This window comes from Dermacentor variabilis, chromosome 2 (assembly GCF_050947875.1).
Source record: "Dermacentor variabilis isolate Ectoservices chromosome 2, ASM5094787v1, whole genome shotgun sequence".
In the NCBI taxonomy this organism is placed as follows: domain Eukaryota; kingdom Metazoa; phylum Arthropoda; class Arachnida; order Ixodida; family Ixodidae; genus Dermacentor; species Dermacentor variabilis.
In genome coordinates this window covers 14,089,204-14,115,771 of record NC_134569.1, presented here as the reverse complement: position 1 = coordinate 14,115,771, position 26,568 = coordinate 14,089,204, and the positions used below count along the sequence as shown (strand labels likewise).

The 26,568-nt window shown below is 45.3% G+C and overlaps 1 protein-coding gene across 1 annotated transcript in view; it reads left to right on the top strand.

Annotated features, from left to right (window-relative positions):
• The window catches only part of Mcm7 (minichromosome maintenance 7), a 73,580-nt gene that overhangs the window by 40,070 nt on the left and 6,942 nt on the right, over window positions 1-26,568 (top strand). The window contains exons 8-13 of the mRNA XM_075679687.1: window positions 7,843-7,924; window positions 13,651-13,782; window positions 13,914-13,997; window positions 14,844-15,055; window positions 16,224-16,405; window positions 25,578-25,833. Of these exons, the coding sequence (XP_075535802.1) occupies window positions 7,843-7,924; window positions 13,651-13,782; window positions 13,914-13,997; window positions 14,844-15,055; window positions 16,224-16,405; window positions 25,578-25,833 (948 nt within the window). The remainder of the gene's footprint in view (window positions 1-7,842; window positions 7,925-13,650; window positions 13,783-13,913; window positions 13,998-14,843; window positions 15,056-16,223; window positions 16,406-25,577; window positions 25,834-26,568) is intronic.

Below are 26,568 nucleotides of genomic sequence, written 5' to 3'. Positions count from 1 at the left end.
AATTTCAAACTTGAGTTAACGTGTGATATCGATTTATGTGGGGCACACACACATCGTCTGCCTAATATAAACGGCGAATGTAGCTTAAAATATATTTAAAATCAATTTCAAAGTATGTGTGAAGCCAACTGCAAGACGAAGCACCTCGGGACATCTACATCAAGGAAGGATTGTAAACAACTGAGAAAACGCTGCGTCATGAGTTTGCACTGTCGTCGGGGCGGGCCCGGCGAGCAAGTTTCTCGCTGCTTCGATCGTCCCGATCTCTATGGTCCCGGTGTTCTCCCTGGTCGTGATGCGTAACGCTGACATCTTTCGCCGCTGACGTCGGCATAAAAATCAGCTAAAATTCGTTTCCGACACGAAATAACTCAGAGTAAGGTGACCTTGAAAGGGTGCATTTTATAAAACGTTGCGCGATATAGTAAATTGTTGGTGTGATTTTGACTCGCAAGCGGTAAGTACAGCCGCCGCAGCAATTGTCTCTGCGACGCGGCTTGCCTGGCTAATGTATTTTCTCATCGCTACCTGCGGCGTCGGGCAAACTAATCGTATTGTCACCTATGAGCGACATAAATGTGCAGACGTTCATTGTGTTGACGAATATAAGTGCTTTATTACAAGCTGCGAACAAATCGCAAGGGCTATTGGCCTTGGATCAGATAGCCAGCGAGCTAGGCCTATACCATTTCCCAGCGATCGCCAGGTCGCCTAGCTTGATCGCTCGCTATGGTCGGCGTCGATAAGTGGCATAAGTGGTCCGAATTCATGAGTGCCACTGGACGCCTAAAATGGACCCTGTTAAAGAGCAGCCAGATTTGCTCGTTTCATTTCGAGCGTTCCTGATATAAACAAAACATGCTGAGCTGAGAGCAGTTCGATGATCTTTCACCAAGACTACGTACCCCCAAGCCTGTAGCTGTGCTGACCTTTACCCCATCTTGTATCCTGCTCCAGAATATGCTTCATTCCCAAAGCACCCTCGACAAATTTCGTACTACAAGTAGTGGTGCGTACGCAATTGATAGCTGTCGCTAGCCTGCTTTCCGTGTCGCTGCTTTGTAGTGGATCCAGTCAAAAGTGGTTGGCCAAGTCTAATACGGCAGCGACTTCCGCCTGCAGGAAATGGTCACCGCTGGACGACGAAAATGAGGACGACGATAATGGCAAGGACGTAGAAAAGCACATGCAGGCATAGCAGATGAACTAGTGACACGATGCTTGCACGCCGGTGAGCGCTTTGGCATCCACACATCACAGTTTTGTGCTATCATGTGCCCAGCTGTGTTTACATTGCTTCTTTGGCTGATCTCGCTCCCTGAAATCGATACTTGGACTGGTTGCTACAAACAAGCTCCAAATAATTGCCTGTCGCTCTCTGAAGCTACTGATGTTTCCTGCCACGATTACTGGGTCATTAGCTCCTTATTGCAGCAGAAAAACAAGATCGCAAATTTTTGTTTCAGTACTCCTTTAAGCCGTTCTACCAGCGCTAACGTACTTTGGGGCTTTGCATAGCTGAACTTTAGACTTATTTTTTTAACTTTGTTTCTTTGTTGTTTTGTTACTTTTGTTTTTTGCTGTCCTGTTTGTAGCATCGGGACGGTGCTTTCTGAGAGGGGGCATTGACACGTGTGCCTGTTTATCTTATTTGGGTGACCGCTTTTCACTGTCTAACAAATGTTATTGCTCAGCGCAGGATGCGCCCGCATGTATCGGAAGTTTCTTGAATGTTATTTATGGTTCTATCTGCTGTGTGTAGTGGCTGAAGCTTGTGTAATCAGGTTGCATGTGCGACATGAATTGTGTAGAACTTTCTGGAAGACACGTGGGCACCAGTGATTACTCTGGAACCTTCGATTACTCCTGTATATAAGCTGACGCGCTTGACCAGCAGATCAGATTTTCGCCGATCACTGACTGTGTTTGACGCTTTGTTCTTCAAGTGTAGCCTGTTTTTGAGGGCACAGGTTCGCCCAATAATACGCTAGTTTTGTCACTCACAGTTTTGCTGCTTTCGTCACCGTCACTACGGTGTGACACTATGTATCCAGGGTGTCTACCAACCGGGAAAACCGGGAATTCTCAGGGATTTTCAATAGTCTGGAAAAACTCAGGGAAAACTCAGGGAATTTGTGCTTCTATCAGGGAAAATTAGCTGTAATTTTATTGAAAGGGAAAGAAAGTCGCGGTAAAGCTGGCTCGAGTAGGAGGAGTTGCCAGTGTTTAGTCAACGACCGACTTTCCGGACTCCCGATAATTCGGACGTCTTCGCGTCACCACCACGTACCCCATAGAGCCTATGTATAATAACGTCTGAAATTTCGGATGCAAGAACCCTTCACCATCCGATTTTCCGGACTTTTTGCCGTCATGGCAGGTCCGAAACGGCATTAATAAAACCACCACCACCACCATTTTGATTACCTCGCCGCTCCTCGCACGCTCTCGCACGCATATACGCTGGCAGCCGTAGCCACCACCGCAGCAACGCTAGGCTTAGCTGCTTTTGCGTTCGCTATTAAGCTTCTTGCCGTTCTGTCCCGTGTTTTTAATTGAAAGAATTCGCCGCTATCAGCAATGGTACCGACTCCGCTTTTGTGGTCCTCGCAATTGGCTTCGAAGCTCGGAAAGCGCTACGCGTTGCATAATGCCGGTTGCCGAAAGTCAGCTTCGCCTCACTATAGCAGTATTACGCGGTGAAGCGTGCGCAAATTATTGCGGTGAAGCTCAACAAGCGTGGGAAGGGGCAATTGTCACGGGACACGCGTGCACCCGCTGCCTTTTGTCACAGGATGAGCACCGATGTGCCTAATAAGTGTACTGGCAGGCCCTCAGAGCTTTTTCTGATGTTGTGCGGCAGTAAAAGACATGCAGTGGCGTACCAACTATTTCTAGAGTGTGTGCGTGCGGGCACGTGTGTGTGTGTGTGTGTGTGTGTGTGTGTGTGTGTGTATATATATATATATATATACATGCGCTTTGCCCCCCCCCCCATATATATATTTTCTCAATTAATATTGCACTAAGTGAAATATCCTGGAAATACTTCTGTTTTAAGTATATTTAACTGACAGGGACCTATTTATCAATCACACATGCTGAACCATGGGGGCCCGAAAAATGAGCTCAATTTGAATTTATCTCCTGCAACTACATAACATCTCAAGATGATACAGGGGCAAAAGGCAATGAGTGCATCCACAGTGGTCTCGGATCACACCCAGTAGTAGCAGTACAGCATACATAAAAAGGCACATATGCTGCAAAAAATTTAAATAATTCAACAAAGAATTGTACTTGCTGTTTATGTCTACAAGATAAATGTATCGCTAGCTTAGGTAATAGTAGTTGAGTGAGGTTTTAGTTCATGGTGGACATCGCTGAAACAACGACGCAAGGTGTTATGACCCATGAAAAACATGAAAATAAGGAAAGAAAAACGACGGCTCATTATTATTTTCGCTTTTAACCGGACCAGGAACATAAAAATTTTGTCACACATTGCGGTTACAGTGGCCCCCTCCACTTTCCACAAAATATGAGCCTGTTGTGAACTACAGCTGTGTCAGGACACCAGGAAGCATAGTTGATCGTAGCCATATCAGACACACTAATGCTTGAATAATAAAATTTTACAAAAGCTGTATTTGATCCAACCACTTCGCACAGGAAGTTTCCATCGGGCACCACCAATTTTCGCTAAATTTGGTTTTGGCGGCTTTTATAGTGCTGCCAGAGCAGCGGGCTCAATTCTTCCGCTCTCATTAGAGACGCTCAAACACACTGTAGTGCTTGCATACGTAATTTATTACAAAAGCCATCTATTTTGAACTTCACCTCCACATCACCCATTAGTTTGTCCTTACAGTAACCAAACCTAACGGAAGCTGCCTTCTTTAGTTCAGTGAGGATACCAGCCGAAACTAATATATCACGCATGACAAAGTAAGTACAAAAAAATGAGGGTTCAATGATTATTCATAACGCTTCTCAATAACCCAGAAATATTAAAACTATGCAACACATTCTACTTAAAATGCTGCCTATTCCTTCAAAGTATGAAGTATCTTAAACTCTCTTGGGACAATAGCAGTAGCGTGATAATTTTGAACACTTGTTCACAATTTTTGATGCTGTATTTGATCAACATGCATTTACCATCGCACCTAAACTTGGCGTATAGCTCCTCTTGTGTTCGCCCAATTTTATCTCAGTTGTTATTGTAATTATGCAAGCGCAGCAGTCTAATACCCCTGTCACACGGCAAATCTAATGTCATTTACAACGAGTGACATTCGCTGATAATGCCATTTGTTTGATGTCACACGGTAAAACGTAAGGACATTTTCGAAAATGACATTTACAAACGAATGAGTTCGCCAAACTCATTCGCATTCGTTTGGAACTGAATGTGTATCCTCGACACCGCGAGTTTACCAGTGTTTCGCAAACAGTACATGCTTCTTTTTTGTTTTAACAAAAAATCTCTATTATTCTATCGATTTTATTAATTATTGCTTTAACGACATTGTATTCCATCACGTGCGTAAATACAGAAAAGTACTCTCAGTCTAGTGACCAGACAGCCGTCTTCAGCTTTCGCTGCAGCAGTCGTGTTGGTTCGCACCGGAGCATCGGCCGCGGCCGCTTCAATTGACTTGGCGTAAAAGCTTGCGCGTGTTTTCCTGTGGCACGCGCCAAGAATGAGGATATTAGAAGCCCGCATGCACATCAGAACGGCGATGACATGCAACTGCCCTTCTCGTACCACTTTAGCAGATGTAGCGGACGCGCCTATCATTCTCTTCGCCCTGTTGCATGCCTTAGTTTTGGCTTGGCTTGGCTCGACTTCGTTGGCAATGTCGACAAGTTAGTGATCGAACGATACGGTTTGAAAGCAACGATCACATATTCTAGTGGAATTTAGCATATTGGAAAATAATAATTGGACTAAAGTGGGTTTGAGGCGTCTTTTTTTTTTACTATCGTCATTGTCATCATGTTCAAATGACATTAGTTTTCGCCGTGTGACAGCGCGCTATGATAATGACATTAATCGCAACAAATGTCATTTGTTGGAAATGACATTAGATTTGCCGTGTGACAGGGGTATAAGTCTTATGCTCTGTTCATACTGAGACATTCGGCGTCTGGAGCAGCGCCCAGTTCGGCGGCGGCGAGATCCGCCGGAATAGCCCCTTCCGCGCTGATCGCTCCCGTACCGATTTTTGCGGCAGCTGCCGCCGGATTGCCTTGCCGCCGCACGGCGCTGAACAATCGGGGAGCGCGAAACAGAACTTCAAAAGATGGCGGCCGAGTCTCACGTCATGTCGCAGTCGTCGCAGTCATCAAAGTCTGCCGCGACATCCACATCCGAAATGCTCATCGAACTGGTGCGCAACCACCCAGTCCTCTACGATAAGCGCCACTTGAAGCACAAAATGCTGAAGGACAACTTGTGGCACAAGATCGGTCGCGAGCTTCTGCGCATGCTTCTGCGCGTCATGCATCGCCAGAAAGGTGCTTGCCAACAGGCCGAGCAGTACTGCCTCTTCTTGCTCGGGGTTCATCATTGTCTTTCCAAGTAATGGTGGAGACGCGCAACATAAACACGAACTCGACGCGAGCGGAGACAACTGCACAATTTCGAGCCGCGCGAACATCCGGGATATCCCGCACTTGATTGGAGGTTAGCACTTTATGGGGCAGATGGCACTGTATGTCTTTCCGGTGGCGCGGTCCACAAGCAGTGTGAACTACACGATTTTCGGCGGCAGGAGAATTCCATTCGCTGTAGACGCCGGATTCCTCAGTGTGAACGTACCATTACACCGCTCGTAAAACAGACTAATAAGGCTATGGACCACTTGCATACCCAGCCTACATGAAAATGTGCATTTAACCCACCCATTTGGAGCATTGCCTACACCTTATCCATACCATGCCCCTAATTTCCCCTAGAAATAAATAAGATGCCTTGTTTAGCTCATCAAGAACACCGGAGAAACAAACTGCGAATCTCGTAATATCCCCTTCGTTCACGGCATAACATTTGCGAACGCAACTTATTTTTGCCATTACTGTGTAGTGGTTACAAGGTATAGACAGTGAACATTAGGCTTTGAGTAAATTGCACATTCTGCTTTCTTAAGGTACACCCTTTCCACTTCTCAGTGAAATGTATCCCTTCAAACGACCGCTTTCACGAAGGCATTGCCCTCTTTGACGTCCCTTCGAAGAGGGTAATGCCTTAGTGAAAGCGAAGTGGGGGGTTTCGGTAGTAATCGCAAAAGATTATTTCTTCCCTTGTTGTAATGCTTGGGTCCAATAATTAACCTGCAAATAGTTTGAGGGGGTGATTCAATATATTTATTGAAGAAACGTAGAACGACTCACTTTACAATTAATGAGTATTAATTGCTATATATTTACGATGGGTCACTATAATATTCAGAGGCATTCTCCCGCCTTGACTTGCCTTCTATATGGAGTCTCCAGCAAATACCTAAGCTTTGAAAATGTTTGCTTCTGTATGCATCTCGTTTTTATTTGTTTTTGAGAATGTCTCACAATGAGTTTTACACATTTTTTGCAATATATCTTTTTTTTTTGCTGTGCATTTTACTAACTCCTCCCTTCTGTTTTCTTTTTGAATGAAGTAAACACTACCCCTTACTATTCAAGCTGGATTAAGTCTTTCTTTTTAATTTTGTAGCATGCTTACTAGAGAGTGACACCATCGGTCGACATGGTGTCAGCCCGCCTCTTGACATAAAACAAAGTTGTTGCTCAGGGAATTTGGCAAAGGCATTCAGGGAAAATCTGGAAAACTCAGGGAATTTGGAAATGTCAACTTGGTAGACACCCTGGTATCACACTGCAGCTATATGCAACTGCAGGGTTTGTTTTGTGCATGACGAGGTTAGAGTGTGTGCTCATGCTCCTGCCTGGCAGTGCTAGGTGGTGCGAACCGGCTTTGTACTGCACCAGCTTGACCGACAGATAGTAGTCACATCCAACTTGCACATTTTGAAATGCTATCAATAGCTCAACCGTTACGAAGTGAAGTCTGCCAAGACGTCTTACCAGGAGCAGCCAGGAGTGAGCGCATGCTGGTAAGCTAGCGTGTAGTCTGGCTTCAAGTTCCGCGTGGCTCGAGGCTAGTTGAGTGCATGTCCGAAACTACACGAAATTAGCTAGACCCAACGGCTGTGATTTGCAGGGTGCCCAAAGTTGAATTCCTACGCAGGTGGTCGTGACCAAGCATGAGCAAACAATCGTCGGCTTATTCTGGAAGTACGTAATTAGAAATTCAAAAGCAGATTCTTGTTTCTTTCAGCCTGTTTATTAAACTGCGTCGATAAATATATGCAGTAATATTAGGAAGAAGCACACTGATCCAAACACCCTTTTTGATTGATGTCAGCTACTGCCCAATAGCAGCCGCGTGTGGAAATGATATTACGAAATAAACTGTCCAGAAAAGAGTGAGGAGCAGGCTCTTGTTGAAAAGAGAGCATTTGAGAGCAAGGCAGCCTTGTGCTCCGCTTGCGAGATTGGTGGCTGAAATGGTCGCAGCACCGTATGCTATCCACGTGCTCTGTTTTCCTGGGTCCTGAACCAACCCTCAGGCTTGGTGAAAAAACACTGCAATTATAATTAGTTTCTTCAGTAGATATCGTTGCAAAATTTTGTTTGACATTTTCTCTTCATTGTCTTTTTTGTTCATTATGCTGTTTATATATATATTAACTGCTAGAAGGAGAGTTACTTTGTTTGGGCTGCATTCTTTTGGTGAAGCTTACTTGTTTTAATTCTTTTGTTTTCACAAAAATTCAGAGGATTGTCAAGATGAATAAGATGGAAGATGATGAACTGGACGACAGCATGATGATGCCTGAGGAGCTGGAGGCACTCTCAGGTGTGAAATGATGCCTGCATAGTCAAGAGTAAACCACCAAGAAAATTTTCCAAGCCTTGCTGTTCTGCTTTATTAAAAATGCGTGGCATTAAGTCATGGGTTATTTTTTGTTGACTTCTGTTAAAGGCCAACTGCTGTGAAATGTTGCTTTGTGTAAAAAAAAAAAAAAAATTGCGCTGATAGCTACAGAGAAGGCTCAACACAAAACTGTTTGTAAAACACAGATTGGTACATTAGAAAGTCGGAAAAATCCGTGTGTTCTTTATTAAAACTGGAAAATGGACTGCCATTACAGCTCACCAAAAGTGACAAAAAACCAACTTGCTTAAACCGGTGTGTCTCTTTGCTGCTTAAAACTCATTGTATGCTTCTTGTAGATGCACTTACAAGGTTTTGCCATGTGTCTTAAAGGCCAACTACAACGAAATTTTCAACTGCGTAAAAAGCCTAGTTTCTAGACATGCAGTAGCCTCTGTGCAAAATCGTACGCTTGAAATACAGGTCAGTGCGTCACAAAGAGCTAGCAAAAATCAATGTTTTGCATACTGAAACTGAAAAGAATGGCACCATTATTGCCCGGTGGAAGTAACATACATTGAAGAATGGAGAACCAGTGCCTGTGCTGTCCTGTGTCTGCCTTCCCTGCTTGTATTCCGTTTCCGTTCCATTGTATCAACGAATGGGTCCCACAGGTCTTCCAGACACAGAGTTCGTATACTTTGTTAGCTGCTTCGTGCGCTGTGACAACACTGTTGCGCGCCCGCAATGTTCTTTTAATTTGAAGTATTCCGCGAGTCCAGCTGCTTTTCTTTATCTGGTTATCTACGTTCAACAGCCGGGCATTAATGTGTTCTGCCTCTGCTCGAAGAACAGCTCATTGGGGTGGCTAAAATAAAGGTGCGATATAGTGTGGCAATATAGTCCGCACGCGTTCCTTGCATAGCGTCTCCGGCAGGATGTATCCGACTTCACCAGCCACTGCTTGGCACGCTGGAAGTGCCAGACTCATCAACTGATCAGACTAATATCGCCATCTGTAGTATAAAGGATAAGTAGCTGAGGCTTGGCATGGCTGGGCTAGAGGGGCTCTGTGCTAAGTGTGCGTGAACTCACGGCCAGACAGGCGAGACTGCAGCCGTGATAAAACTTTGCCCATTTTGCTATGGCGGCATTGCATTGCTGTATGGCTTGCCACCATATCTACACCATGGCCGCCACGTCGCGTTCTCCTTTGTGACAAATGCAGCATGCAGTTGCTGCTCATTTTTGGCCCTGCATCAGAAAGGATTTCGTTCGTCTACAGTGAAATCTTGTTACTACGAACACCAGATTAACCAACTTTTCAGAAATCCCCAGCTGACTTCGTATGCCTTTAACATAAAAATATTTCATTACCATGAGAATAATGATTGTTGTTCAGTCTTCTTGTCATGTTAACAACGCCTCAGTACTATGAACTGATAGTCCAAAATCTAGGGATTGTTAGATTTCCACATATCTTTCATGGTAACTGAAACAGTAGGCTAGAAGACGACAAGGCGCGGGAAGTGGATGCCGCGGTGCACGGGTTTAGGAAACCTGAGACAGTGCTCAATGAAAAAATGTGGGACAGAATTTTTTTTAATCAATTCCAGAGGCGACAACGCATCAGGTTTTGTGAGTGCATGGGCTGCACAGGCAAGCATCGCCTAGCATCACAGGCACGTCTCTTCCTTTTTTCGCCCTTCTTCCTGCGCACGCCTCTTTCTTTTGCGCTTCTTTCTGCGGCCACACTAGCTACGCGTAGGGAGAAATGTAACCTACATACTCGCTGGGATGCCACACGGTCGCACTTTGCACTTTCCAGACGGTGTCGTCTATGCACGCTTGCGCTTTGGGGATAGTACAGGCGTCCGCCTCGAGTGAGACAGTTGCGGTGTCCACGGCAAGGAATGTGGAAACAAACAAGTAACATTGCGCTTTCGATGCAGCATAGAGCTTCCTTTTTGTCAGTAGTTTCCTCAGCGTCAGCATCTTCTTTGTGCCGCTTCACTCTTACGATAAGTTTCTTCAATGTGCGTGGCGACAGAATCTATGGAAAACAGCAACAGCGAGGGCAAAGAGCCAACGGCAACGTTTTCATGGATAGCTCAAATGTTCAGGCCTTATGAACTGATGGGCGGAATGGTCAATTTTGGGGCCTTCACTCTAACGACCTTTCAGAATAACGGAAAGATTTTCGGTGGTCCCACGTGATTTGTTATATCAGGATTTGACTGTACTTCGACGCGTCTGATGTAGAGACACATGAAATATCTTGACGATGATGCACTACTGGAAATGATAGCTCAATAATATCGCCCCTGAACAGAGCTTACCTTTGAATGCTACCTTTGGTTTTCGTGCACGACATATAGTACTTATAGTCACCCTGAGAAAGTGTTTGCCAAGCAAATCTTGATGAGTAAGTGATTGTGCGGTTGAAATCTAGCTTGTGCAACTTCGTCAACTGCAGTTTATATGCTTTGTGTGTGTTGGCTGGTCCACGTTGCACTTGTCTGCTGTGTCGCTGTGCATGCTTTCCCTCTGATAGCTAAAACAGGAAAGGTATGTTTGGCCTACCTCTACTCAGTGTTGTGTGCTGCACAGCCATTTCTCGTGCACTAGTACGTATTCGAGCAGCCGATGGCCACGCACACGTTGGCATTCTTGCAACAACTCAAATCACATCGCAACAGGGAGAACGCACATCGAGAGAGACGCCCATCAACTCGTAAATTATGAGCAAGCAGTGTGCCTGGCTCCCTTGGCGCAAAATGGCGCAACTGAGAGATCAACAGTTGCGTATGGTTCTTCAATATTTGCCATATCCGAACTGCAACCGCTTTGCTGCCTGCCGGATACATGTGTCGTCCGCATAGGCGCTATTTAATAGCTGATAATAACAAAATTAGGCAATTACCAGACCTGTGGCTTTGCCAAGATTACTTTGAGAGTATACGCTAGGCATTTATAGTCAATTTAGCCCAAGTGAAATTTTGTTGCAGTTGGCATTTAAAGACAAATACCATTAAGATAGCTTCCAATGTGCTGCATGCGAGTCTGAGATTGATGTCATATGCACCCTATTGGTAGCTGTGTGGCGAGCCTTTATGTGCAGCTAAGTTAAATTTGTTCAATGGTTGCTAGACTTCTGGCTTTGCTGCAGTCACTTTGGTAATGTCTGCTATCCATTTAAAACAAATTGAGCTCAAGTGAGATTTCGTTGCAGTTGGCTTTTAATACCCGTTTACTGATTGTAAAGTCAGTTGTTCCAAAAGGCCAGAAGAGGCGGCCAAGCTAATGGCAGCGCAGTGTCTCACAGTCAGAATGTATGTGCACAGTCTCCGCACCTTGTTTACATAAGATCGAAAATGCAGACTGGCTCTGCTCTTGTGATACAACTGTGTGCACCAAATTTGGTTTGGTTTGGTGCCTATGAGTGTGGCTCAACCCACTATGGGGGATCAGCCATGAATCGGGTGGCAGTAGGTCGGGTGGCACTCCGGTGGCTGCTGCTTGCGGCGTGGCTGTGCGGGCCTCATATCTTGAAAGTGATCTGCGATATGGACAAAGTGTGCTGAGTGCCGCTAGCTTTGTATGTGCTGTGCTTTCGACGTTTAGTTTGCATTGAAGTGAGAGACAGCACAAAGGTCGGTGTGCTCGCTGCTGCTACCACGCTTCTTCACTCCAACGTTTTGACAGCAACTTTCCGCGGTCATCGAGCGAGATGTGTTCATGTTTACCTGTGCATGCGTGACACCATGCTTGTTAATTTAGTTAGTAAGCAAATGTTTACAAGTTTATATGGCTGATAAAACTACTATCCTTACTTAGCATAGCTGTCTACTAATTTGCTATTGCAATCGATGCTTTGCCTCTCAAGTAAAACTGCGACTTTTTTTAATTATTACTTTGGACTTTTTGTCTCTCACTCTTTGCATAACATTGTTACACATTGCGACCAATGTTTAGGAGTGGGGCGTTTCGGATAAAATGGACATATTTTGTCGGATTATCAGGGTCCGTTGTAACGAGTCTACTGTATATAATATTGGTTTCAATTCGAATTTCAGTATTCATAGTTTTGAAAGTATTTAAAGGAAACAAATGTAACTTTAAAAGCATGTATAATCAACAGTTTCAGTGAGCAAGTCGCATTGCCATAGCATGGCTCATAGCCAAGACAAGCCAAAAATAACACATTTTTTAAACGGACTGTCTACTTAACCCTTTAAGGGTCGAATTATTTTGAAAAAAAACTTTCCCAGGTGGTCAAATTACTTTATTGCGGATCTTGAATGTACAAAATGTATAAAGTCGGGAATAAATAGTAAAAAATAATTAGGAACAGTATTTTGGTGTCGGCATCACTCAGAACTGCCAAATGTTCAATAGTATTTCTGAGCGTGGCACTCCTTGAAACACGGGTCTACGCACAGCGCCTTATCGCAATCTGCACACCTACAATGCAGGTCTGTTCTCTTGGAGCGAGGAGTTGTGTTGGCGCACACGACATCTCTGCGTGCGGCTGCCTTGGGCAGAGGTCTGAGGCACCCTCTCGCGTAAGCGCGTTGCAGCAGAGAGCGAGAATACCTCGTGAGTGGTAGTGATAAACAAGCTAAGAGCAGCGACAATGAAGATATAAATCAACTTCTACCGCCCTGCAAGAGGGTGCCGACAAAGAAAAAACGTTTCGCGCACCTCCGTTGCGATCATGCGGCGAAACCGAAACCGCCAAAGGGGCGTTGCCGCAGTCTGAGCGATGCGCTGATGCTAGCAATCAGTTCTGTTTATCTCCCCAAAAGGTAGCACCAATTTCAAACGCATCTTGTAAGCGCTAAGAGGTGGCAGCACCTCTCGGTGAGCACGCATCGTCATTATGGCGCGAAATTTCAAACGGAGGGTCGGAACCGTACTCGTACGGCAAAGACCTTGCGGGACAGAAAACCGCCGCCGTACATGTACAGCAAAAACCTTCGAAGGGTTAAGTATTTTGTAGCGCAATAGAAAGCCTACCATTTGAAGCGTTTAAATCTGCAGTGGTTTCTCTGGAAAGCAAATAGAAATATTTAGAAAAATTTTTTTATCTCTGTAGTCTCTTCTTAAAATTGTATGGGCACCGACGACAGTGATACAACCTGATGTCTATGACGTGCTTCCGGCTCGCAAAATTGCTTCTGCTGTCATTCAGCCAACAAGAGCATAGCCTTTAAGATCCACAATCAAAACGCAGAGGGCACCACCCTATAAAGCGTGGATTTGGACACCACCTATTACTGGACGCTGTGGCAATCTTGGAGGCCATGCATCAATGCACAGCTCGGCTATCAGGCGAAGGAGATATGCGAGAAATACCATAGAAGGAAGGCACCTGATTGTGTCAGTGGTACCTCAGTTTAGCTGCACAACAGTGAGATGAGGTTCATAGGTTTATTGAAGAGCTTAATTAGGCTGCATGTTGCCTGAACAGAAAGTTATTTTTTGCCTTTTTGGTTTTGCCACACATATGCAATTGTGTATTTCTGGACTGTACTTACTTGTGGTCTTTGTGTAATAAAGGTTAGTTGCAAGTCTGTATCTGTCCTTGTGTCATGCTCTCTCTGTGGTCGTTGGTTCCTACAGTTTAAATTTTTGCTAAATTGAAGAGTTTTTGAATTACGAGATTTGAAGGTTAGCTTTTTGCTTTTGTTTTTCCATTTAATCAGAGCCTGACTTCTATGCCAAGCTGGCTGGCAGCATAGCACCTGAAATATATGGACACGAAGATGTCAAGAAAGCACTGCTGCTTCTGCTTGTAGGAGGCATCGACCGAAACCCAAATGGCATGAAGATTAGAGGTGAGTTCAGTTTTTTCATTTGATACTTCAGATCTCTTGCTTGTGTGCATGCTACTTTTGGTGAAATCAGCAAAGGGATATCGGTGCCTGTCTGGTTTGCAGAGTGTTTTTTCATTTCCCCTCTCCTCTAGGCAACATCAACATTTGTTTAATGGGCGACCCTGGCGTGGCGAAGTCACAGTTGCTGTCTTACATTGATCGGCTTGCACCAAGAAGTAAGTTCAGGTCATGTTGATTACTTCTTAATAAGTGCCCTGCATGCCACTGCATTCAGTGGCATTAGGCCACATCTCCACATTTCCACAAATCCATGAGGATTTCAAAGCAATGCTGGGAAAAAACAACTTTAAATTCTTGGGAGTGCTAGTGTAAAGCTTCTGACGTCATAGGTGGAAACACACGATATAGCCAATTGCTTTGTGATCTTTCTAAGTGCTTGTTTCACGCCAGGTTAGAACCAAATGTGACTACTAGATACCTAACATCTTCAGCAGGTGCATTTTCTACAGACTTCAAATGTGGCAGTTGAAATGTATAAATTTTTACTGAACCAGGGGAGGTATTCCGTAAGAATATTCATCTGCTTCTCAAGTGCCAATTGGCTGGGGTTGGCTGCGTGTGCACAGCAGCCAGGTGCCACAGCCAATCAGCACTTCAGCAGCAGACGAAATGGACGTGTCCACAAGGTGGACTCTTACATAATACGTCCCCTGGTGTAGTTATTATGTAGCAGAACTATGAAAAAGGTTGGCTCTGTAAATTTATTGCACAGTTAAACGCACCAAGCAGCAGCAGAATGTGTTGGACAAGTGTGCTGACATATGCTTTCAGATCTGTTTGATTTGTGCAAGCGGTGTTGCAGTTTTCAACTAAATTGTATCATGGAGTGTGTCATTCAGGCAAACTACGTGAAAGGCGTGCTTGAAAATTGCCGTCTCATTTCTCGTGATACTTGGAAAAGGTCATATGGTCCTTCTGCACCATGGATTTATTGATTACACTGTTCATTAATACAAATGCATCTGATGACAATTGCACACTTGACTGTTTTTGTTTTTCAGGCCAGTATACAACAGGTCGTGGCTCATCTGGTGTTGGTCTGACTGCGTCCGTCATGAAGGACCCACTGACAGGCGAAATGACACTTGAAGGAGGTGCACTTGTGCTGGCCGACCGGGGCGTTTGTTGCATTGACGAGTTTGACAAAATGATGGACAGTGATCGTACTGCAATACATGAGGTCATGGAGCAGCAGACCATCTCTATTGCTAAGGTGCAGCCATCTACTTGCCACCTTTGAAGCTGTTCTGTTTCCTTTCTTTATTACTGCTATGCTACCTTTAAATTGTTCTCTCAGCACTATTACTTGTGACGCTGGGTGAAATGTTTAGTTCTCTGATGCTCTTGTGCACCTTTTAATAGCTTTAGCATGAATGAATGCTTAAATTTAGGTGCACATTAAAGAACCCCAGATTTCCAAAGCTATTCTAGACTCCTCTGCCACAACATGCCTCATAATCATATTGTGGTTCTGGCACATAAAACCCTAGAATTTAATTTAACTTTTAGCATGAGATAATTTTGTGTTCTGGATAGAACTTGGTGTTTTCTGAGCACGCAAGTGTTCAGTAACCAAACAAGGCTCAACTTAGGCTGTCAACTTTCCTTGCATTAGGGCTGTTGTACAGTCGAAACCTGCGATAACGAAATCCTGTGACTACGAAATTCTTCCGATAATGTGCGCCTCGGCTAGAAAAAATGCAGCAATAACAAGGGAATCCATGTCCTACTTACATGGAATTGTTTATAGCGGTTGCAGCTTAAAGTGCCATGCATTGGGCCGTGATTGAGCGGTCGCCCAAGAATATGCATTCCTTGCTTCAAGACCGCTAGTTTTGTTGCCACCCTTGAGGCATTGTGTGCGGATTCAGCGCCATACGTGAATTTGTGCGAAGGGCTGTAATCTCGATCGACTACCTTCGGGTATACGAGATACGATCACTTTCGCACTTGGCCCTGGTGCATCGGTGCCTATGGGCGACAGCATGCGCTGGAGAAAAGCTGCTGCATGATTGGAGTGCTGTTGCTCTGCGACCGCGGCCAAGTTACACAAAACCTCTCAAAAGTGATCGTATTTCCGAAAGCAATTGACCGAGAATACTGCTCCACGGCAGTGCTGCCACTGCTGATCGGTGCATGCGGCTCTATATCCTCAGACAAGCTTGCCAAAGTAGGCTAACGGAATTTTGACTGTAAAGCTTTGGTCTGCAATGCATTGCGTATCTGTGCTGTCTCATTTCGCAACAACGAAATTTTTGCAAAAGAGATTTTTTTTTCGTTCCCGCTGATTTCGTTATTGCGAGGCTCAACTGTAGTATAAGGAAAGCTGTCGTTGCAGCAATAGTGTTTGATGCTTCGTACCTTTTTATTGCTTGCTGCAGGCTGGCATTATGACAACTCTGAATGCACGAACGTCCATTCTGGCAGCAGCCAATCCTGCATACGGTCGCTACAACCCAAAACGCACCATTGAGCAGAATGTTCAACTGCCAGCTGCGCTTCTGTCGCGTTTTGACCTATTGTGGCTCATCCAGGACAAACCTGACCGAGAAAACGACCTCAGGTGTGTCTAGCCTGCCTATTGTTTGTAACAAATACCAAAGCAATTTTCTTATACTACCGTATTTACTCAAATCTAGGCCGGCCCCGATTCTAAGCAGACTTCTGAGTGCCCAAAGCCAGAAAAAAGATAAAAGGAACTTGCCTCGTATGTAGGCCAATAAAGAAAGTGAGGACAGTGTTCACAAAATGAAAACAGCATTTCTTTAATAAGAACATGCTGAGCTCACTCTACATCATCGCTGCTAGCCTCGTATGCCTGCATATGTGCGCGCCACACATGCACAGACAGTGCGGCACGGCTCGTACGCTTCGAAACGTAGCACGATCTTGGTGAACAGCTCCTCTCTGTTATCATGCAGTTATCTTCATTATCGCTGTCATCTCATTGTGGCACATGCAAAAAGCGTCTCCCGTTGCCCCCTCCAACGACGGACGTTTTTTTCATCGATGCTGAAGGCCCAGCCGTCTTGAATGTTTGACAATGCCTTTGCAGCTAGCACAACGTTTCGTTTGAAAGTGGCACTGTAGTGGCATCGCCTGGTTGGTGCCATTACGATAATGCCACGCCACACGCCGATATGACATAGGTCAAAATGGTGACATCGCTCGTGTGCTTCATTTGGCTTCTGGCGTGGCTAGTAGCAGCTGCGATACTGACTATTCTAGATGGCGCTAGCTATGTACCATATTAATCATTTTCGATTACAAACTGCCGTGTTTTTTAAAATCCTCGAATCTAAGCCGACCCTAGAGTTTGCTATATGATTATTTGAAAAAAAAAAGGCCTATATTCTAATAAATACGGTATATTTTTCTTGAATTGTGGCACACTATGCAGCAATGAATGGGGCCTTATTAAAAGTTTTTACATACAATAGACTTCCGTTTATTCGACTCCAGTTAATTAGATTTTTTGCGCCTGACTCTATGGGGACCCAAATAGCGACCCCTTGGTGGCAGCGTGCATCGCGGTGAAGCTTAGGGGACAGTGAATGCGTTGAACACAAGCCATTTCCTATTGAAAATGCCTATTTTTAGCCCGTCCTAGGAAGATCTTCAAACAATAACAGTAGTTCACAATGTCTGATTGCAGTACTTATCCAATTCTAACGCAGACTTATTTTTTGCCCCAAGAACATCGGGCCGAAACTAACAGTTGCGACGTTCGTATGCTTAGCCGCTCTCATTGGCCTCCTCTGTCCATGGCACACAGCAAGTCATAAAGAAGCAGTCCAGCACCGATACTTTCCAGGGCACAAAAAATCTGCCTTGCGACAGCCTTTTCAGCGCACATTTTTTCTCTAGTGTGGTTGGGTTATATGGCTGTATTGCAGCGAAGCTGACTTCAGGAAACCAGCCGCCACTGTGCAACACATGTTAGACCGTAGGCCCCCCCTCCCCCCTACCTTTTTTTGATAAAAGATAGGGTGCGATAGATTTCTACTTTGTTTAGGAGTTTCGATGTTATCTCTGTGTCAGTTGTGTGCTTTGGATACATGGAAAGCAGGCACATCTTTGATTTGAGCAAGTATTGCCAAATGAGTCAGCTCTGTGTTCTGATATTTTTTCTGGATCTTGCTTAATTCAGGGTGTCTACCAACCGGAAAAACCGGGAATTCTCATGGAATTTGAACAGTCTGGAAAAACTCAGGGAAAACTCAGGGAATTTGTGCTTCTATCAGGGAAAATGAGCTGTAACTTTATTGAAAGGGAACGAAAGTCGTGTTAATGCTGGCTCCAGTAACAGAGGAATCGCAACGAATCGTCATTGACGCCGTGTCATCGGCACGATGTATTGCCAGAGTAGTTAACGACCGATTTTCTAGATGCCCGATTTTTCGGACATGCCCGATAATTTGCACGGCTTTGCGGCACCACCACGTACTCCATATAGTCAATGTATATTGGCCTGACTGCAGGTCTGAAATGGCATTAATCAAAGCCGCAACCGCCGCTATTTTGATTATCACGCCGCCTCGAACCGGCACTCTCGCACGCAGATCCGCTGGCAGCCGTAACCACCACCGCGGCAACGTTAGGCCTAGCTGCTTCTACGTTCGCTATTAAGCTTCTTGCCGTGTGGTGCCGTGTTTTTCATTGAAAGAATTCGCCGCTATCACCAATGGCACCGACTCCGCCTTTGTAATCCTCGTGATTGGCTTTGAAGCTCGCAGAGCACAGCGCGTTGTGTAATGTCAGTCTCCGAAAGTTAGCTTCGCCTCAGTACATTAGTGTTAGGCGGTAAAACATAACAAGCATGGGAAGGGGCAATTGTCACGGGACACAGTGTGTATTCCTTAATTATACACACGTGCACCCCCATCTCCTGTCACAGTACGAGCACCGATATGCCTAGTAAGTGTACTGGCAGGCCTTAAGAGCTTTTTCGGGCGATTCAAAGGCGGCCTTACAATGCCTTCTGTCATCTCTTCGTCGCGTGGGAAGGGGGCAATTTTCACGGGACACAGTATGTATTCCGTAATTATACACACGTGCACCCCCATCTCCTGTCACAGTACGAGCACAGATATGCCTAGTAAGTGTAGTGGCAGGCCTTAAGAGCTTTTTCGGGCGATTCAAAGGCGGCCTTACAATGTCTTCTGTCATCTCTTCGTCGCGGGTCATGTGAACAACTCGTGTCGGAGATACAAGAAATGCACCCTCACATGATACGAAAGGACATGACGTCGTGTTTCAGTGGCTGCCTGGTCATTGCGGTATCTCCGGCAACTACCTCGCTGACGAAGCTGCTAGGAAAGCACTCGAAGGAGCAACCCTTGTTTCTATACCTTTATCGCGGACCGATGCAGCCCAACACTTAGGCAAGCTAGCGCACTCTTTGACATTGGAGAAGTGGCACACACCTGAATTCACTCAACATCGATTGCAGTCCCATGATCCCTTTATGCAACTGTGGCTGTTACCAGGTCTTCCGCGAAATGAGGAAACAGTGCTGTGCCGCTTACGTTTGAGCGTCGCATTCACCAATGCATATGCATTTTTGATTGGAATGGCTGATAGCGCCGAGTGCAATGCCTGCGGTGTCAAGGAAACCATAGAACACCTACTGTGCTACTGCCCAACTTTTGAAGAGGAAAGGCAAGGCCTCTGCACAGCTTTCAATCAGCTAGATGGAAAGCCGTTCACCTTGAACAAGATCTTGGGACCGTGGCCTTGCATATCGCAGCTACAAAAGGCCACAAAAGCGCTGCTGCGATATTTGAAAGATACCGGATTGAGTTAGCGTCTGTGATCCGGACTGAGTGACCGACTGATATCCCCAGTGGACTTTCTCTTTTAATCTTTCCGTCCCCCTTTCCCTTTCCCCAGTGTAGGGTAGCCAACCGGGCTCAGTCCTGGTTAACCTCCCTACCTTTCATTTATCATTTTCTCTCTCTCTTTTTTTTCTGGCGTGCCTGTGGCAATTAAGCCTTTAAGGGCAGTTAAAGACAGGCATTCATTATTTTTGGACTGCCCGATTTTCGGATGTTTTTGCGGCCCCTAGGGAATCCGAAAAATCGGGCGTTGACTGTACAACTGACCAAGAGGATGCTTCAGATGATCCATGTGGTGAAAGCGTGGTAGAAGGAGGATGAGAACAGAAAGGACCGACACACTGAGGAATTAACGAGAAGGGAAGGGTGCCGCCGCCTTTCTGAAGGAGCTTGAGCTAAAAAAACTAAGTGTTGGCTGACGCTGAGATACAGGTGTCCCTCATCCAAACCAAAATAAACTGTTTTAAGCAGTGAAACCCAACACTGAGATGTTGTGTACGGGCTGAGAGTATGTCAGGACAGTTGAGCTTGACTTCCCAGCTGTTGAGAGAGAACCTTAGTTGTGACATAGTTCAGGGCCTCATACAGATGAGTTTGCTATCAGTTGATAGAAATAGCTCATACAGTCGACTCCCGTTAATACGAAGTTCACGGGGACCGCAAAAAACTTCGAATTAAACTAACTTCCAATTAAGCACAAAACACAAAAAACAGCACTTTATTTGTGGCGAAATCGAGTATTTTCTCTAAGAAAAATAGTCGGTCATCTTGCTTTGCTTCTTCTTGTCGAATCGCGCTGCTGAAAGCAAGTTCTGCAGGCTGTAGATGTGGCGGTACGCTTCTTCCGCGTTACCTTCAGCGGCAAAGAAGCGCTCCGCAAGAGCAAGGCCCGCAGCTACATCAGCAGCCTTAGGTTGCGGCTCGCCTTCAACGTCATCGTCGCTTTCCTGGGTCGCTTCCTGGGGCCGAATAATCTCTCCAATTTCGCTATCCATCAGCGCACCACACGTTTCGACCGCCTTGTCTACGGCGACGTAATCTTCAAAATTGACGTCCCCGAGAGCATCACCAAAATCAGTGCCGTCAAGCTCGCTTGTTGACGCTTCCTCCGCTGAAATTTCAGAGGCATCCTCCGAAGAAGCTGCCACAAAACCGCAAGCCCTGAAGCAGTTTGCGATTGTTTCTTGCTTCACACGATCCCATGCTCGCGCCAACATGTGGATGGCACTAAGCAGGCTCACCTCGTACTTTGTGGAGCTATCCATACACAAAATCATGCGCTCGAGGAGGTGCCGCCTGTACAGGACTTTAACATTCTTGATGATGCCTTGGTCCATTGGCTGCAAAACAGCCGTTGTGTTTGCAGGCAAAAATGCGAGGCGTATTGCACTCAAGGCTGGCACATTCACGTGGGCACTGCAGTGATCGACAAGGAACGACACCTTGCGGTTCGAAGCAGCAAACTTGCGGTCCAATCTGCTTGTCCAGCTCTTGAAGATTTCGGCCGTCATCCACGCTTTTTTGTTCGCCTCATAGTCCACAGGCAGCGTCTTCACGCCTTTAAAACATCTTGGCTTCGCGGCTTTCCCGATCACAAGTAACCGACATCGTTCCGTGCCAGTCATGTTTGCCGCGATCAGCACCGACACTCTCTCCTTGCTGCGTTTGCCCCCAGCACAGTCGTCGTCCTTGAATGTCAGGGTCTTCTCTGGTAGAAGCCGATAGAAGAGTGCAGTCTCATCTGCATTGAAGATGTCTTCCGGTATGTATTTGGCGAGATATTGACGCAGCTTTCCGTCCTTCCACGTGGCGCATGTTTCCTGGTTAACGGACGCCTTTTCACCACACACGCTCTTGAAAACCAGGTCATGGCGATCTTTAAAGCGCGTCAGCCATCCATCTGACGAAACGAAGTCCTCGATCCCCAACATTGCTGCAAGCGTTCGGGCTTTCATCGCAACGATGTCTCCACTGAGAGGAAGTTTGTTGCTCCTGGCCTCCCTAATCCAAACCAGCAGAGCCTTCTCCAACTCTGGGTAAGCGCCGGTGCGCATTCGCTTCCGAGAAGTCTTGAACTTGTCGTTCTCAAATGCATCCATTATTGTGCGCTTGTTCTTGATGTAGTTAGAGAGCGTGTTCGGCTTGATCCCGTACTTCCGGGCTATGTCTTGTTTGGCGGCACCTCCCTTCTCAACTTCCTTCAAAACCTCGACTTTCGTTGCCAGGTCGAGCGTGCGATAAGAGCCACGGTTTACCATGGCTATAAACTGCGCGACTAGGTACAGTCAATTCCGAATCACTCGTGGAACAACGTAGCCTACGAGCTTCCCGCACAATGGCGCTCGACCAACACACGCCTTGCGCACGCTGCAAGACTAATCTCGCACAATCTCGCCACTGCCAGTATGCAGCGCTGCGTGCACCTATGGCACCCGCGTGGCCTCCGCGATCAGCTCCGGCGGGAGCCGCTTCGCCTCCCGCCGGAGTTGATCGCGGAGGCCACGGCAGGCGTAGCAATGAATAATCGCGCCGCTCCAAGAAGGATGGCGTTGCGGGCGGCTGCGGTGGCGATGACACCAACGTGGAGCATGGAACTGTTGCAACACTTGAAAAATTGCACATTCTACCAAAGAATGACGGTCACCTCGAGGATCCCGGCTGAAAATTAACTTCCAATTAAACAATATTACTGGATGAGGACTTCGAATTATCGAGCGATTTCTTCTATAGGATTACATGGAAAACTGACGGGACCAGCACTTCACTTCTAATTAACCGAAAATTCCAATTAAGCGGCTTCGAATTATCGGGAATCGACTGTATTAAAAGATATTTACTTATGTATGCATCTCCTTTTCATTCGTATTTGAAGATGTTCGACTCAATTTGGAATGGGCTTTACCATTTCTGTCGCTGTGCATTTTACTAACACCTTCCATTCTGTTTTCTTTTTAAATAAAATAGATATTAATCCATACTATTCGAACTGGATTAAGTTTTTTTTTTTTTTGTTTCAGCATGCTTACTAGAGAGTGACAGCATCGGGCATCGTGGTGTCAGCCTGTCTTGACATAAAACAAAGTTCTGGCTCATTCAGGGAATTTTTCAAAGGTGCTCAGGGAAAACCTGTAAAACTCAGGGAATTTAGAAATGTCGACTTGGTAGACACCCTGTTAATTCGACTTGCTGGATCATTGTGTCAGCTTTGCCAGTTCTGTCAGGGTCAAATTAACGGAAATCGTCTTTATTTTTGTGACATTTAGAGGCTTAAATGTTCTGTTTGTGCAGGTACTTGATACTAGAGAACCCTGGTAATTTTCTCAATTGTTGCATTTGTGCAGCCACAGCCTATATGCTCCCTTGTGCTGCGAATCAACTCCGTGGGAATCCACAAGGTGGAGGGCTTTCATAAAGGTGAAGCACATTAAAGAACCCAGGTAGACAAAATTAACTGGAAGACCCCCACTGCAGCTTGCCTCATAACCATATCTTGGTTTTGGCATGTAAAACCACAGAATTTAATTTTTAATAAAAGTGAAAATTCCCATCCGCCTGACAGTAGCGTGAAGCTAAAAACAAAACCCGTACTTTGGAGCTTCATGCTACTGTCAAGTGATAATAACTTCCCCTTTCATGAAACTACCCACACCTTGTGAATTCCCACAGAACTGATTTGCCATTTCCAGTGTCCCTGTGCTTCAAGTTGCTGATTTAAGTTGGCCTCGCGCTACATCCTTCTAGCCTCCTGGTTAGGTCAGGTCAGGTGGGCTGCCTTGGAAAGGCATTGGTCTTCACTTGGATCCTTGGACAAATTTGTCTTGCACTGCAAAGTTTTCTTTCTAAGAAACCATAGTGTTTTTCTTTTCTTTTGTAAATTGTGCCACTGCCAAGTGAATTACAATGTTCTCTTACATTGACAATATTATACGGTAAAACCCTCATTATAACGAAGTTAAAGGAAGAGCCAAAATGACTTGTGCTTTTCTTTAATATATGCCCCATGGGGTACAGAACTCTAGACACGCATAGAAGAAGGCGGGTTTGAAGCCCATGGAACGCTTGCATGGCCACTTGCCACTTGGCTCGTCCATAGCGTTATGAAACTGGCGAAGTGGTTGAAGCAAATAGCTTGCACGTTGTGACGCGACCAAAGTCTGTCATGTTCAAGCAGCACACGGCGCACTGACAACACAGATAATCCAGACTGATCCACCACTCACACGTGGCTCCGCTGTGTGACTGAGGAGGCTAACGAACCTCACCAGCTTGGTTTGGCTTGGCTGACTCTGGCGTCCAAGATTGCATTGGTGCTGATGTGATCTTGGAGGCCACGCCTAGCTGCACCAGCCTGTGCGGTGTGCCACATTTAGAGAAGTGGATGCACTGGTTTTTTGCACTGCATTACACAAGCAGTAGTTCACCATTGCCATTGTGCTTCTCTTTCTAATGTGCGTCGCGTAGGCTAATGCAGGTTGGGAACAGCTAGGCTTGGCCTCCAAGATTTGCATTGGTGCAATCTCTGAGGCCATGCCTAGCTACACCAGCCTATGCGGCGCCACAATGAGAGACAGAAGTGGGATGGGAATAATGAGCAGCTGCTTATGTGTAGCTACACAAACTGAAGTATGCATGTAAGTTTTGCCTAAAACATTCTAGTGTGCAGCTCTTGTCATCAATTTCACCATACCATCCTGCTTCCTTTTCACATCCCATCTGCATTGGTTCCCTCAAACCCTTTTCCCAGGCTAGAAGCACTTCACTCAGGCTGACCTCTCCACATTTCTGCCATTAAGGAGCGCTCTCTCTCGGCAGTGAAAAACTCCAGTGTTGCTCAATGGCGTATTCAATGGGATTTTTTAACATCTGCTCCGAATGTGTGCTTACACGCGTGGCAAGAAATATATTTTGTGCAGAAGGGTGGGGTATTCTTTAGTTTTGGAGACAAATCTAGTTCGTTATATTCATAGGCAGGACTATTTTCCTTGGTTAAACTTCGTTATATTGTAACGTAGGTTGAAGATGGAGGCTAGCAAAATAGAGGCGGTGTCTATACTGGCGGACCAGAAGAGAATTTGCAGCTGACGCGCTTCGTCTTCATGGTGCCAGCCTTTGCGCTTGCGTTCCTGCAGTGTAGAAAACCCTCATCCTTGTGTCAATATCCCATTTCATTATAACGAGGTCCAAATGTATTCCTGGCTCTTATAATTTTCTTGCTCTTTTTTATGTCCCGTGAGAAATTTATCATTGTGGTTCTATTGTATTTAACAGCATCACTTCAGGGCACCTTTAGCAAACATAATTTTATTTGTGATGAACCCTTTCAAACCAGAATGGAAGCTCCACCACATGGTTTAACTTGCTGTTGATTGTTGAAAGCAATGAGCACTGAAGCAAATTTGTCTTGTGGTGTCTACATTGTCTACATTGTCATTGAACATGTACTGATAGCAACTTAAGAATCTTAAGTGCACCTGGCAGCAGCATAATTGAGTCAAGCATTAGCAGTATTGAGCAGCTCTATGGTTGAAAATGGCCAAGTTGAGGCTTCAGCAGCAGCTGTTGGCTCTCCTCACCTTCCGAGATGCTTTCACTGACAAATGTTAAAGAAAAGCAATCAGTTTGAGGTGTGAGGCTCACAAGTTGTATAAGTGCTGGCTGTTTTCAAATTGCACCGCAGTTATACAGCAGTAAAAATGACATGTACTGGCACTGTTTCTGCGTTGACAGAATGAAGGTGGTGGTTTGATATGTCAAACTTCCATTGATTAAAAGTCGCATGGCCGTCCATTTTATCATGTCATTTGAGTACTGTGGCAGAGATATTGCTTATTGTGCCTGAGTCCTTAATTATGTTACAGTGTTTCAATGCTATGCGCTTCTTTGCATCCCTCTTCTCAGATTGGCAAACCACATCACTTTTGTGCACAAGAACTGCTCAGAGCCACCACAGGGCACCCATAAACCACTGGACATGCGTCTCATGCGGCGTTACATTGCGCTGTGTAAAAGCAAGCAGCCTGTGGTTCCTGAGGAACTGACAGACTACATTGTTAGTGCATATGTTGAGATGCGCAAGGAAGCACGTAACAGCAAAGATGCTACCTTCATGTCACCCAGAACATTGCTTGCCATTCTACGTCTTGCCACTGCTCTGGTATGCACTTTCTCATGGTTTTTTTCAAATGTGTGTCTGTCATGTATGTTGGCTTCTGAATAATTACCTTGAGCATCCTATGACAAGTTTACTGTTATGTAATGAATAGTGTCTCCTGGCCAAAGTGATAATTTATTACACCTGCTTTCTCGGAGACAAGTGAGCTCCCCTCTCAGTAATTAGTGATGGATTGCGTGCAGCAGAATTTTCGTAATGGAGAAAACTTAGGGCAGACCTTGTTTTGTCATCATCTGAGAGTTGTGACTGTGATACACTTTGGTCTGCAGCCAACTATCGTTGTGCTTTCTGTGCCAGTGATGGAGAACAGTGTTCAGGAAATTGGTGTTGTTCAGCACATTTCGTACAAATTAAAACTCCAGAAAAGGCCATTTTCACAAGTTGGTCTTTAGCTGTCTCAGTCAAGAGTGCTCCAAAATATTGGATGTAATAAATTACAACTATGATTGAAGACATCGTTCACTTTGAAGTTAATGCAACCTGTTGCAGTGCTGTTGAAATTTTAGCTTTTAAGCCTCTACTAAATCTTTTCAGCAAATTTAATACAATGGTATGGAGGACATATTTTGCTCAAAAGTTACGTTCTAATTTGTTTAACAGGCTGGGTTTTTTTCGTAGTCTTTCAGTTTTCCTGGCTGTAGCCAGCCTTCTTTTAGAGTGAGAAGCGTGCTTGCCTGAATTCTTTTACATGTGGTGCATGTTGGTTGCTTTTGTAGA